At 37.2% G+C, this 14,286-nt stretch overlaps 1 protein-coding gene across 1 annotated transcript in view; it reads right to left on the reverse strand.

Annotated features, from left to right (window-relative positions):
* Positions 1 to 632: 632 nt before the first annotated feature.
* The window catches only part of TMA16 (translation machinery associated 16 homolog), a 28,339-nt gene continuing 14,685 nt past the window's right edge, over positions 633 to 14,286 (reverse strand). The window contains exons 3-7 of the mRNA XM_047855327.1: positions 8,594 to 8,631; positions 7,352 to 7,436; positions 6,044 to 6,192; positions 3,047 to 3,089; positions 633 to 1,851 (exon numbers count right to left, since the gene is read on the reverse strand). Of these exons, the coding sequence (XP_047711283.1) occupies positions 1,671 to 1,851; positions 3,047 to 3,089; positions 6,044 to 6,192; positions 7,352 to 7,436; positions 8,594 to 8,631 (496 nt within the window). The 3' untranslated portion in view covers positions 633 to 1,670. The remainder of the gene's footprint in view (positions 1,852 to 3,046; positions 3,090 to 6,043; positions 6,193 to 7,351; positions 7,437 to 8,593; positions 8,632 to 14,286) is intronic.

The raw sequence follows: 14,286 nt of genomic DNA on the forward strand, positions 1-14,286 counted from the left end.
CCTAAATGTCCATCAACTGATGAATGGATAAAGAAATTGTGGTTTATATACACAATGGAGTACTATGTGCCAATGAGAAAGAATGAAATATGGCCCTTTGTAGCAACATGGATGAAACTGGAGAGCATTATGCTAAGTGAAATAAGCCATACAGAGAAAGACAGATACCATATGGTTTCACTCTTATGTGGATCCTGAGAAACTTAACAGAAACCCATGGGGGAGGGGAAGGAAAAAAAAAAAAAAGAGGTTAGAGTGGGAGAGAGCCAAAGCATAAGAGACTCTTAAAAACTGAGAACTGAGGGTTGATGGGGGGTGGGAGGGAGGGGAGGGTGGGTGATGGGTACTGAGGAGGGCACCTTTTGGGATGAGCACTGGGTGTTGTATGGAAACCAATTTGACAATAAACTTCATATATTGAAAGAAAAAAAAAGATTCAGTGTTTATAGCCATTTTGAAACAAAAATGAACCCCCCCCCCAAAAAAAAGGACACTTTCCAGTGACTAAAGAGACAGGAACTTCTCTAACCATAAAACCATACTCTTACAAAGATTACTAAAGAAAGCAAATCAGCATCAGTTGAAACACTGAAACACTGAAAATGAAATAATTGGAACTTTAAGAAGTGAAATTATGGAAATATATTTTATTTTTAAATGTCAATAGTAAAAAAAGCTGTAATATTTTAAATAAGTTGTTAACAAGACTTAGTTAATGTCTAGTAAACCTCTTATAGCATCCTTTTACATTTATTTTCTTGAAAATACTCAAAGACACTTGCATTGTATCCCTTAGAAAACAGCCTAAAAGATAACTGCATTTAACAAGTCCTATAAAGAACAACATTCTAACATTCATTTTTTTCATATCTGAAATACTGAGTTATATTATATGTCATTCAGTGTATCACTTAGAAGAATAAATAACACAATCGCAATAACTGATGCTCTGATCTTTGTTTCCACAGATAAAACCTATCAGCCTTCATGCAGGAAATATACAAACAAAAAGAGTTAACCTGCAACCACTTATCTTATTTGTTAAAAGATAACAAATTACAGTGTGGGAGACTAACATTATGAAAATAGTCACCATTTTTTTCTTTACCATTAAACTCTGGCTCAAAGATAATAAAAATAATGTACAATCCATCAGTGTGTATTTATCCTATATCACATTTTCCCTATCTTACAAGGAAAGAAAATAGATTTAATTTAAGAGGAAGATTAGTGAAACACTATTACTGAAAGACAATTTTGTTATCACCACTACTCAAGAAGTATGCACGGGACCCTTTCAGAAAACACATTGCTGTACATACCCCACAGTCTGAGATTAGGTGATCCAAGGTGAACATGAAAAAAATTAAAACACTTTTTTTTCCTTATTCAGATCACTCCCTATGCCCAGGAAAATCATGTTAAATGGATCTTAGATTGTACTTTTATTTTATTTCACTATATCTATTTTAGCAACTTAATGTAAATGGAAAGTAACACTTATTTTTAAGTGAAAATCATAACACTTTTTGAAACTGCAAATGGGAGTTTCATCATGGAAGATGATAAGCTACATGGCAAATTCTTGTATGTAGACAGTTATTTACCATAATCAGTTCAAATATAACTACGCTTTCCATTTATTTACTTTCAACTGAAATAAAGGACAATTAGGCCACTGCAGTCATTTCCTCATCTGAGTCACTGGATTCATCTTTTAGTTCCAATTCCCCTAAATCTTTGTCTACGGTTATAATAGTTTTCTTCTTGCACTTCTTGGGAACTGCATCATTAGCACAAATTTTTCTCATTTTAATGGTTGGCAATTTCTTCAGATCCAAATCCCACTCCCTAAACAAAAGAGAGTACACACAGAGGGTTGCTGGGGTGTGAGATGGGGAAACAGTCAATGTATTTAAAACTCTAAAAGCAGTAGAACAAAGTTTATGAATGTATAGTAGATTCAAATGCACTAGAAACAAACAACATAAATGCATTAGGAAAAAAAAGAGTCCCAAGAACTGAGGTCTGCTTTGTCCGTATTTCTTGCATCTTCTCATTAACCTACAATAGCTATAACTGCACGCAGATTCCCACATATCCAAAACTTCCAAAATGCAATTCAGGAAAATATTAGGTAGAAGTTAGAAGGAGGCTCTGTTCCATTCTTTTATTCTCCCTAACCTGAATCTTCAGTCTGGCCATATGGTTTCAAGAATCTAAAAGGTAGGAACTAAGACACCTGGGTGGCTCAGTCAGTTGAGTCCGACTTCAGTTCAAGTCATGATCTCACAGCTCAGGAGTTCCAGACCCACGTGGGGCTCTGTGCTGACAGCTCAGAGCCTGGAGCCTGTTTTGGATTCTGTGTCTCCCTCTCACTCTCTGTCCCTCCCCTGCTCACATTTTGTCTCTCTTTCTCTCAAAAATAAATAAAAATGAAAAAAAAATTTTAATAAATAAAAAGTAGGACCTAGATCATACCTGGCAAATTTCCAAAATGCAGTCAGAAAAGATTTTTCTTTTCACACATGGTGGTAAATCACAGTAATTTTCAGAAACGAAAAACATGTTATTGTTACACTAGAAAACTCAATCTTTCAACTACCAGACTAACTAGTTCTTGATGACTTAACTTTTTCTCTGGGATCACTTCCCAATAACCATCCTTTCTGAAAGAACTCTGAGCCATCAAGTCTGTTGCTGTTAGGTTATCTTTTAAAAAGTATGAACTGGGGAAGAATAGTGAGAACAAGTTCTTTTAGGTATTATATTAAGGTATCTAAATTTTCTTTTAAAAATAAATAAAAGCACCATGTCACTATCATTTCGGTGTACATCAGGTGTTTCAAAGAAACACAAGTTAGGAAAAGCCTTACTTTGATAAAACAGAAAAAGTTAAAAGAAACCCTTGAGTTTTGTTTTTTGTTTTTTGTTTTTTTAGCTCATTAGAGCTAAGTTCAAAGTTCTAGGTTCATAAGGGAAGAAAGTTTATGTCTCGTGTATTTTACATGCAGCTTCAAGGAGTAATAAAAAGAGACAGACTTACCTAAAAGTTTTCAGATTACCTGCATTTACAATGTCTGGAATCTCTAGGAAAGAAAATAATTTACATCCATTAATCAATGTTCTTTAAATTACAACACTTTACAGTTTCCTTGTTTATTATCTCACATACAAAAGTGACAGCGAAAACATCCAAAGCAAAACAAAATTTCAAAGCACTGCTGTAATGCTACATGAAAAGTAAGTTTTGGAAGTATAAAGGGCTTAGTTTAAGAAGGTGACTTATTCACCAGACGCACTCCCTGACACTGGAAGCAGCACTGTGGCACGCCTGAAACAACACCGGATCTGAGTTTTTGGGCTGACTCACTCACCAATACATGTTGACCTTGGCCACGTCCTGTTAATTAATCTGCTGGCTACATGGTGAACAGACTTTAGAAGGAAAGAGCAGTAGCACAGAGACCAACTGGGAGGCCGTTACAATGGTACAGCTGAAACGATGGTGGCTCGAACTAGGGAGGTGGTGACAGTAGCAGTAAAATTTATCAGACGCAAAATGTATTTTGCTGAGGATATGGACGGAGTGTAAAAGTGACTATCCATGGGCTTCCGACCTGAACAACTGATGCCGCTGCTGGAAATACAGATCATGTGGGAGAAGAAAGTTTTGGGAGAAAAGCTGGACTTTGCTTTGGAACAGGTCAGGTCTGAGATGCCTATAAGACATTCAAGTAGAGATTTTAAGAAACCCATCTTTGATAATGCAAATCTGGAGTTCTAGGGACAAGTTAGCACTGACAGATACAAATTTAGAAATTATGGGCATGTAGACAGTATCTCAAACCGAGACGGAATGAAATCCATTAGGAGTTGGTATAGACAGATAAAAAGAAGAGGCCCCCAAAATAGAGACCTTGGCCAATATTTAGTTTGTGAAGAGGAGTCAATTTAGGACACTAAAGTCTCGGCCAGTGACCTAGAAAGACAAGTAGGAAAGGGTCTTCTTTACCAAATGAAACGTGTGACAAGAAAATGAAATGATTGATCATATGTATCAAATGATGCAGAAAAGTTGACTGAGAATCAATGCCCAGTATAGCAACTATTTGCCAGTACTGTTAGTTGAGTGGAAACGACAGCTAATTAAAGTGGGTTACAAAGAAAATGGAACATGAGGAAAAATGGAGACTACAAACATAAACAAATTTTATAGTCTGATGGTGACAACTCCATGAAAGGGAGTAGTTGAAGCTCTCCCTCAACTTCCTGTGTCAGGTACTTTGATAAATCAAACTTTATGTAACTTTTAAACAACCTGTGGAAGTAAGTATGCTATTTATTGCAATGTTTAAACTGAAGAAAACAAAGCCGCAGGAGGGGAGGATTTAAATAACTTGTCCTGTTTAATAGTAAGCTGTAAGGGTTTAAATCAGATCTATCTAGTTCTAAAACTATTTTCTGTTATTTTTTCAGTTAGGAACGCACTTCTTACAGATAATGAAGAGGAACTACCAACTACTTCAGGGTTTCTAGCATTACTATAGTGTAGGTGCCTGACGTTAAGCTTTTGATTGTCTAGACATCCGTATCACAGACACCCTTCTCAAATAAAAGTCTTGCCAGCTGTATGACACAGCTACAGCAAAACAACTAGACGAGAAACCAGGCCGCCCCCATCCGTGAAAGTTCCCTTTCAGAAAGCCCTGGTAACCAAACACTTGAGTGACCCCACTTTTCCCTTCTCCCGCCCTAACTCCCACTGCTGTGTTTCTAATTTGGCAATACAGAATGAACCTGTGAAACCCTTGGCACCTCACCTTAGGTCCTAATAAAGGTAGAGCCCCAGGTCCACACTCCCTCTCTCTACCTTTGTCCTCCCTGTATGTCCTGGGTTGTGCTGTGGACCCTCTAGGACTTGTGAGTAATAAATCTTTTTTTCCCAAAGTCCCCTGATGGTTGTTACTGAGGTGCAACATGCAATCCTAATACGAACCACAAAACCTGGTCCCACCACAACACTGGCTCTGGTTGGGGAAATGCCCATGGGGGCGCACCACAAGTACCAGGCGCCCAGGTGGGTACTTCAGGCATGTCTAGCAGACAGCACCACTATCAATAGGCTGGGACCAACACAACAGTTATCCACAAGATACTTCCTTTAGGGTCCCATGTTTCAGTGTTATTATTACCAAAATTTAAAAATTTAATTTGCTATTATTTCGTTCATACTATGCTTTTTAAGTAAATCCATGTACCATAAATGCAATCATAACATGGCTAGGAATGGAATGTGAATGAAGGAATGTACAGGACCATGGCAAACTTAAGAATATATGATCAAATCTAAAAGGGACAGCTGTTACTCCACTATTGTGGATTATGCTGCCAGACCATTTGCATTTTTTAAAAAGAAGCCAGAAATCTACATTTTTCATGTGCAATCACCAGGTTTTTTCTACAATGGCAATTAATAAGTCAATCAAATGCCATCTGCAGGCCATGTTGCCTCTGTGTCATCACCGTTTGTGGGCCTTGCAAGCCTTAAGTACCCTCACTTAAGTGCTTTTCTTCTGAAAATGTTAGTAAACTAGTAACACAGAAATGCCACAATGAATGAATGAATGTTTGATTTTACAGTTTTTCAAGTATGACTACAACCCATAAAGGTTGGTCCTGTAAGAATTACAAAGACGGGGAGGGCACAGCACCCACTCTAAAGGAACAAGATGTAGTTGGAGACGGGCAAGTAATAACTCCACAATAAAGCAAATTAGGTATGTGCCAGAGGGAGAGGAAAGCTTTATTGTCACAGTAGAAAGATACGGTGTCACTGTCACAAGTGACAGTTTTGAGAATGTAAGGAAAAAAATGAAGTAAAAAATTGTTTGATATACTCACAAAAGAAAGGAAATCAGAGGAAGAAATTCAAAACAAACTAAATAAACAGAATTTTTAAAATTAAGCATTTGAAATGAATTACAAATCTGATATGGCTATGTATTTTAGAGAGAAAAAAATAAAATCACAGAAAACACACCAAGACCATATCCTTCATACTGCTGCCGCTCACGCTCCATTGTCTGCTTGATGACTGTCTCCCGGGAACAGTGCCGCCTTCCCTGCCTGTCTTTGATGCTGTTATGTAATTCAATCTGCTCTAGTTCACTGCTGAATCGATTTAAATACCTGAGAAATGAGAAAGCAACCTGAATTACAAGTCTGTACATTGGGCTGACATTACTTCATTTAAAATATAAACCCCAGGCTTCACCCGTCCTTGAAATTTTTGTATTCTTCTGAGTTTCTCGAGTCCTCAGACTTCAGACCTTTCCTGGATAACCCAACCATTTCTGAAACTTCAGCAACCAAATCACTGCCTGCTATTCCAAGTATCTGCTAAACTCCAGATCCTCATATTCAACCACCTCCTGGACATCTCCATTTGGATGTCCCATGGAGGCTTAACACATCAAAAGTGAACTTATGTTCACCCCAGTCCCCCTCATCCCCCACCAAACCTGTTCCATCTCTGGCTCTCTACCTCAGGAAACAGTATAGCCATCCACCCAGTTGGCCAAGTGAACAATGTACGTGTCCTCCTTGATGCTACTCTCTCCCTTTTATGCCACATCTAAGTTTTCACTAAAGAGCGAGACTTTCTACCTTCTTTAATTTCTCCAGAGTCTTCATTTCTCTTCACCATACTGCTACTAATGATGCAGAGATCACCATCATCTCTTGCCTGGATTGCTTCATGAGCCTCTCAACAGTGTCCTGGCCAAAACCATGCCCCTTCAGGCTATCCATCCTCATTCTCACTACTGTGATATTTCTAAAGTTTAAATATGACCATCTCAGGTGCCTACTGTAAAAAGCTTCCTGTGGCTCCCAATGTCCTTCGATAAAGTCCAAACTTACAATGATACTTGAGGTCCTTAATTAGCTGTACTTGTCACAATGCCCTCTTTGAACCTGTTAACAAATGTCTGGCAGATCACTACATATGTCGCTCTTACCTGTGATTCTCTCTGCCTAAAGGCTCTTCAGCTAACTTACCTCAACCTGCTAACTCTTACTCTTCAGGTGTCAGTTTAGACAATATTTCCATTAGGAAGCCTTTCCTGACCCCCAAGAACTAACTGGGTGGGTTAACTAACACACCCACGCTCAGAAAGGTTACAAACCTACTAGAGTAGCTAAGCCAGGGTGTGAATCTTAAAGCCTTTCAGATAACAAAGTCCGTTTACTCCTCTATAAATCCAGAATAGAACTCTGTCTCTTGAAGAACCAGGTTGAACAAGTCCCTCTTTTCTGACCTTTTGCTCATAACATGCCCAGTGTTTACCTTTCAATTAATTCACAAGCATCTTTCTTTGAATATCCTGCTTTTTGGGGATCAAGATGACTTTGAAACCACTGGAGTTTTTCACCTGTAACAACAGGTACCAAGATCATTCAACACCGTAAGTTATCACTTATGCAATGAGTATTCATTATAATTTTCAACATCAGTGTGTTTAAAATAGTATCAAAATTTATTTCAATGTTAAATACAAAGGCTTGTGTGGGCTCAAAGCTAATTAAACCAGTCTGTCAGAAATCAGATTGTCACATTTTAATTTGGGGAAGAGACAGGGGTGGAAGAGATGCTTTTCTGTGTATTTCTTGTCCAGTAAGAATGAAAAATTCTTTTTTTAAAAGAATAACAGAACATGAAGTTCTAAGTATTTCAAAAGCAAAGGACAGAACTTTTCTAAAATAATGAAACAAACCTGATTAGATTAATGGTGAAGATGGTCGTTGCTGAACATTTAATAAGCATCAGGCTCCATGTCAAGAGCTTTACAATCCTATGAGGATCAGTACATTATTATCCCTACTCACAGATGAGAATAAGTAACCTGTCCAGGGCCTCAAAGTCAGTAAATATATTAACCATACAAGAGCTGCCAGACACTGTGCAAAGAGTGACCAACATTATCAACGAGCTAACAAACCTCACCCTAAATCTGACGATCAGGGTCATATTCAGTTAGATTTCTCAAAATTACAGATCAAGAAATGACCCTACTCCAGATATGGATGACCTACTTAGAAATACTATTCTATTAACTGAGAAAGCATTGATGAGAAGTGTTCAAATAAAGCCTAAGGGTCACTATTTTTAAGTCAGGCTAATAAGTAAAAATTTACTAACAATAAATATGACAAAAAAAAAAAGATTATGACACTGCGATACAGACTGATGCGCGTATCCACATCATTAAATATAAGCTGCTGTTTCCAAAATACTTAGGCCATAATCCTTCCTAATTCTAATCATTAGGGAGTAGAATTAAACTTCAGAGATAGATAGATATAGGTAGCTAAACATAAACTAAATAGTTTCTGAAAAAACTGAGTAGATATTATTAACGCTTTCTAAGAGCCAATGATTGATTTTACTTTGTTGGGTTTTAACTAAATCTGGTAAAAAAAAAATTCACTTAGATAAAAATAGTATTTGCCTAGAAGAATCAAAAAAATAGGCATATAGCAGAATTTCACTATCCTCTAGCCAGAGTGTCAAATAAGTAAATCTACTTACCAACAAGGTTGAGACGCAACGCCTTTTCATTCTTCAATCTTGGGGAAAAAAGGTGCATAATGTGTTAGAAAATTTCCAAAGCAAGTTTTAAAAATCTGTCAAAAACAAACAAAAAAACTGCCCACAGAACCTTAATTCAAGGATCATTCTTTGATACATATGAAATTAATTCTGATAGTGCGAAAACACTGAACTTCATGCTTTTCTTTTAAATCGCTGGAACACAATGTTACTAGAAACTTTTCTTTAGCTCTTCAATGACTAACGACCAAAGGACACCTATGGAACAAATCACCTTTGAAAACACACAAAAAAAGGCTTGACTGGATTACAAATGTTCAGGTGGATAATACTTGTGCACAAAAGAGTAATAATGAATACCTTCTAGAAGATGGAATGCAGGCACCAAGGCTAAAATGCCTTACTGTCACCTTGTAAACTTCAACAAGAATAAAACAGAATGTTTACTTTTCATAATTTGCAAAGAATTATAACAAAGAACTCATCTATTCTCAGAAAACAGTATGGGTAATACGTGATCCCACGATTGTTGGTATTCTAAATACTAATTCATTCAGATGAGACCTTTGGATAGCTAGTTTTTGCCACATTTTGTGCTACCCACCAGAGACACAGCAATGAACAAAAAACTACTGTCCCTGCCCTAACAAAGCAGACCAGATTTATCCTCCCATTTTAAACAATGAGAAAATTGGAGAAATAAATGAAGCCTTTTTTCAAAAAAAAAAAAAAAAAATTAAGTACAAGGGCACCTGGGTGGTTCAGTAGGTTGAGCATCTAATTCTTGATTGCAACTCAGGTCATGATCTCACAGTACCTGAGTTTGAACCCCCATGCCAGGCTCTGTGCTGACAGTGTGGAGCCTGCTTGGGATTCTCTCTCCCTCACTCGTGTGCATGCGCACACAGGCGCTCTCTCTCTCTCTCTCTCTCTGCCCCTTCCCAGCTCCAGCTCTCTCTCTGACCCTCCCCCACTCACGTATTCTCTCTCTCTCAAAATAAATAAACATTAAAAAAAACTTTAGGCACAGAACGGATTAAAATATACATAATACAAAAAACCAACAAAGGACTTGTATTTAGAATATACAAACACTAATTACAAACACTAATAAGACAACCCAATACCAAAGAGGGCCAAAGATTTTAACAGATTTTTAATTAAATCAAAGACAAATGACCAACAATCACATAAAAAGATACTTAATATCATCTAGTCATCAATATGCACAAAATTAAATCATACTGGGATACTATTATACAACTACCAGAATGGTTAAAATATTTTTTAAAAAATGATAATACAACATGTGTAAGAGGATATGGAGAGAATGTAACTCTTACACACTGGTGGTGAAAATATAAAATACTATCACTTTGGAAAATGCAATTTCTTACACACTTAAACGTGATACCTATAATATGACCAGCAGTTCTTATAACTTATTTCATATAAACTTAATTTCTTATATACTTTAACATACGTTCACCACATGACCCAGAAATTCCAGTTCTAGGAACTGAAAGAAAAATGAAAACAAACGCCCAAACAAACACTGTACATGAATGTTCATGGCAGCTTTATTTATAGTATCAGAGGCTGGCAAATTTTTTCTTAAATGGCCAGAGAATAACAGGTTAGGCTCTGTGGGCCATGTGGTCAGTTTCTGTCACAACTACTTATTTCTGCCATTTTAGCCTGAAAGCAGCCACAAATAATACAAAAGGAATGGGCACAGCTGTTTTCCAATAAAACTTTTTAATAAAAACAGATCGCTGGACCCGTACTTTGCAGAACCTGATAATAGCCCAGTACTGTAAATAATCCAAATGAACACCAAAAGGTGAATGAATAAACAAACTGCATTTCCAAACAATGGAATACTACTCAGTAATAAAAAAGAAAGACAATATATGAAATTACATGGGAAAATTTCATAAACATTACAAAGAAGCTGGCACAAAAAATTATAATCATTTCATTTATATGAAACAATAGGAAAGACAAATCTCACCCATCAAAATAAAGAGCAAATCAATGGTTCCCCCAGTCTAGGGTACAGGATGAGGATGGGCTGAGCAATACATAAGGGAATCCTCTGGAAGAATGAAAATGCATATACACTAATCATGGTGATTACACCAATGTACTGTCAAAAACTCAAATCTGTACAATGAAGATATGGCTATTTTACTGAATGTTATTTATACTTCAAAGTTGATTTTAAAAAATAAAGAATACTTCAGGGGCACCTAGTTGACCAGTCAGTTAAGCGTCCCAACTTCGGCTCAGGTCATGATCTTGCAGTTCATGAGTTCAAACCCCACATCGGGCTCTGTGCTGACAGCTTAGGGCCTGGAGCCTGCTTCAGATTCTGTGTCTCCCTCTCTCTGCCCCTCCCCCACTCACACTCTATCTCTGTCTCTTTCTCTCAAAAATAAACATTAAAAAAATTGTAAATAGGGGCGCCTGGGTGGCGCAGTCGGTTAAGCATCTGACTTCAGCCAGGTCACGATCTCGCGGTCCCAGAGTTCGAGCCCCGCGTCAGGCTCTGGGCTGATGGCTCAGAGCCTGGAGCCTATTTCCGATTCTGTGTCTCCCTCTCTCTCTGCCCCTCCCCCGTTCATGCTCTGTCTCTCTCTGTCCCAAAAATAAATAAACGTTGAAAAAAAAAATTAAAAAAAAAAATTGTAAATAAAAAAATAAAAATAATACTTCATAACAAGAAAGAGAAAAATTCATTCCTTTCAAATAAGCCTAGAGGAAAGAATCTAGTTAAAAGTCAGGGTGCTGAGCGCCTCGGTGGCTCAGTTGGTTGAGTGACCGACTTCGGCTCGGGTCATGATCTCAGGGTTTGGAAGTTTGAGCCCCGCATCAGGCTCTGTGCTGACAGCTCAGAGCCTGAAGCCTGCTTCAGATTTTGTGTCTACCTCGCTCTCTGTCCCTCCCCCACTCATGTTCTGTCTCTCTCTGTCTTAGAAATAAACATTAAAAAAATTTGTTTTAAAAAGAAGTCAGGTTGCAATAATTCTGAACGAACTAAATGGAGGCCTGAACTAGAGTGGTATCGGCTGGGATACAGAAAAGTGGAGAGATTTGAGATTAATTCTCAAAAGTAGTTGTTTCCTAGATTTTTACTTATTAGGCTTAGTTTCTCTGTTAATTTTCCATACTAAGTCATTTTATTTTGGTATGTAGAGTTCTTTGCTGGTTACTCTGCAGGAAAAGACATGACAGTATACACCAACAAAATATCGCTAAGCTCAGAATCATAAAATAAAGCTAAAATCATGACACAGAATAGCCACTTGCTGTCCGTAATTGTGCATCATTTGCAATGTACTAGTCTGCAAACCATACTAGTTTCTTTTAATACAAACAGAAGCAATATTGCAAACAGTCTTAAATCAGAGCATTCAAATACTGAAGAACATGTTTGAGCTCTCAGCTGTTGCTATTCACTCCTATAGTATCTTTAAGTAATCAGAGTCTATCAATAAAAGTCAACGTGATCAACTTGGTCTGGTTTTCTATCCTTCCACCACTAGTCAAAGGCAATGCAACATAACAGATATCCTCCCTGATCTTCCCCTCACTTGTCATTCTCTCTAAAAAGAAACCTTAGGAAGCAGTACAAAGAATCCTCAGTTCTGTATAAAAGTACAGAGACTGGAACTGTAAGCTCCCTTTGTTCCTCAGAAAACCAAATATCTTGGTAGGCAGATAGTTAACAAAAGGTGATAGTATCTAAAATGGTCCCCACTGATTCTTGTGTCTTGATATTCACGTCCTTCAGTGTGGATGGCTAGACCTAGTGACTTCTAACAAATAAAATAGCACAATGGATGTCACTCTGACTGTCTTCCATCCTGGCCACCCGCTCTTGTTCTATCTCAGAGCCTTTTCTCTGTTGGAACCAAGCTACCATGCTGTGAGTAGCCCGTGGAGAGGCTCATGTGGCAAGGAACTGATGCTTCCGGCCAATAGGCAGCCATGCATGACTTGAGATCTGTCAACAGCCACGGGAGTAAGCTTGGAAGCAAAACGTCTCCCTATGAAGCTCTGGGATAAATGTAGCCCAGCCAACATTTTGACTGTAGCCTTGTGAGAGACTGAGTCAGAAGCATTCAGTTAAGTGACACTGGAATTCTTGACCGAGAAACTGTTTTAAGCTGCTAAAATGGCATACAATTTCTCATTCAGCAATAGGTATTTAAAGCAGTATTTGATAACTGTTACTCATTACTCAGAAGCCACAGGCACCTGCACTTCAAGTTAAGTCTTACTGGTACCTTTTCTATCATCTTGCATACAGTTTGTCCCAAGAGTCTGAGTATCTTTCACCAACCATCTCTCCAAAATATACAACTCAGCCTTTCTGTCTTGCTGGAAGTACTACTCTAGTGCAGGTCGATCAGCATTATTTTCGGATAATATTTGTGATCATGCCATTTAAATTAAATATAACTCATGGCCAATGATGCTGCTACTCGAAAAAAACGGACATCTATGACAGGAGTAAGCTTGTTTCATAAAATACATTAGACACTAATAAAACTGTACATTTGTTTGCTTCCGGAGCCATTAATGGTTACAATGGTGACTTCTTTAAAATAAATGAGAAAAACCTGTTTAGAACGCTGTCCAAGCAGAAAAAATTAAGTATTACCTTTCAACTCTGTGCTATAAAGACGGAGCTTTGGCCAATAATGGAACCTCCTTGGATAGAATAAGTTATATAGCAAGTAGCATGTTGTTCAGTTTTAGCCTTCTATAATTCTTTTATGTTGATTCTGTAAATCAATGCATAAAATCCTGAATACAACTGAAAACATACAAAGATTCTAGGCTCACTAAGCTCACTTCAGTGAACTGAAGAACTTAGCCAAATTCTAAAGCAGGATTTGCTAAAATATTGCATGTATACCATCGGTACTACATAAGCTGATTTTTAAGTTTCTTATGGACACAGAATTAAATCATCTTTAAGCAAGTTACTTTTTTTCCTCATTGTCTTTTGATCCTAATTACATTACAAAGAAAACTAAAAAAAAAAAAAAAAAAAAAGAAAAAAGAAAACTTAGTTCAATATTAGTTTATTTTACAAGTCTTACAACCTTTGCCAAATCTTTCCACCAAGAATAAAGCAAGCATGCCTCAGGCTCAGACCATACAGGGAAGGCAACAGTATCTACTTGGTTTTAATACAGATCAAATGTCTCCTTGAAGAAAAAAAAAAAAAAAAAAAAAAAAAAAAGTAAGGAAAAAAGGTTCCAAAAGAATATTAAGTTAATAATACTATAGGTCAGTGGTTCTCATAGTGTAGTCCTGAACCAGCAGCAATAGCATCAACATTACCTGGAAGCTTGTTAGAAATGTAAAATCCTGGCACTGCGCCAGACCTTCTGATGTAAAATTCCAGGGGTAGGAACAAACCATTTTAATATGCCCTACAGGGGTATCTCATGTTCACCTAAGTTTGTGAAATACTAGAATAGATGGTAAAAGGACTGCAAAATCACAAAAGTAGTAATTATGTCAAAAAACATAGCAAAATTCATGAAAGTGACATATAAATACTTTAAGTTTGAAAAGTACTGTTTTAAAGCAATACTGCTATCATCATAATAACTTTTATGAAAAGAAAAAGAAAAATTTGATTATACTATCAC

The sequence above is a fragment of the Prionailurus viverrinus genome, chromosome B1 (genome assembly GCF_022837055.1).
Source record: "Prionailurus viverrinus isolate Anna chromosome B1, UM_Priviv_1.0, whole genome shotgun sequence".
NCBI classification, from domain to species: domain Eukaryota; kingdom Metazoa; phylum Chordata; class Mammalia; order Carnivora; family Felidae; genus Prionailurus; species Prionailurus viverrinus.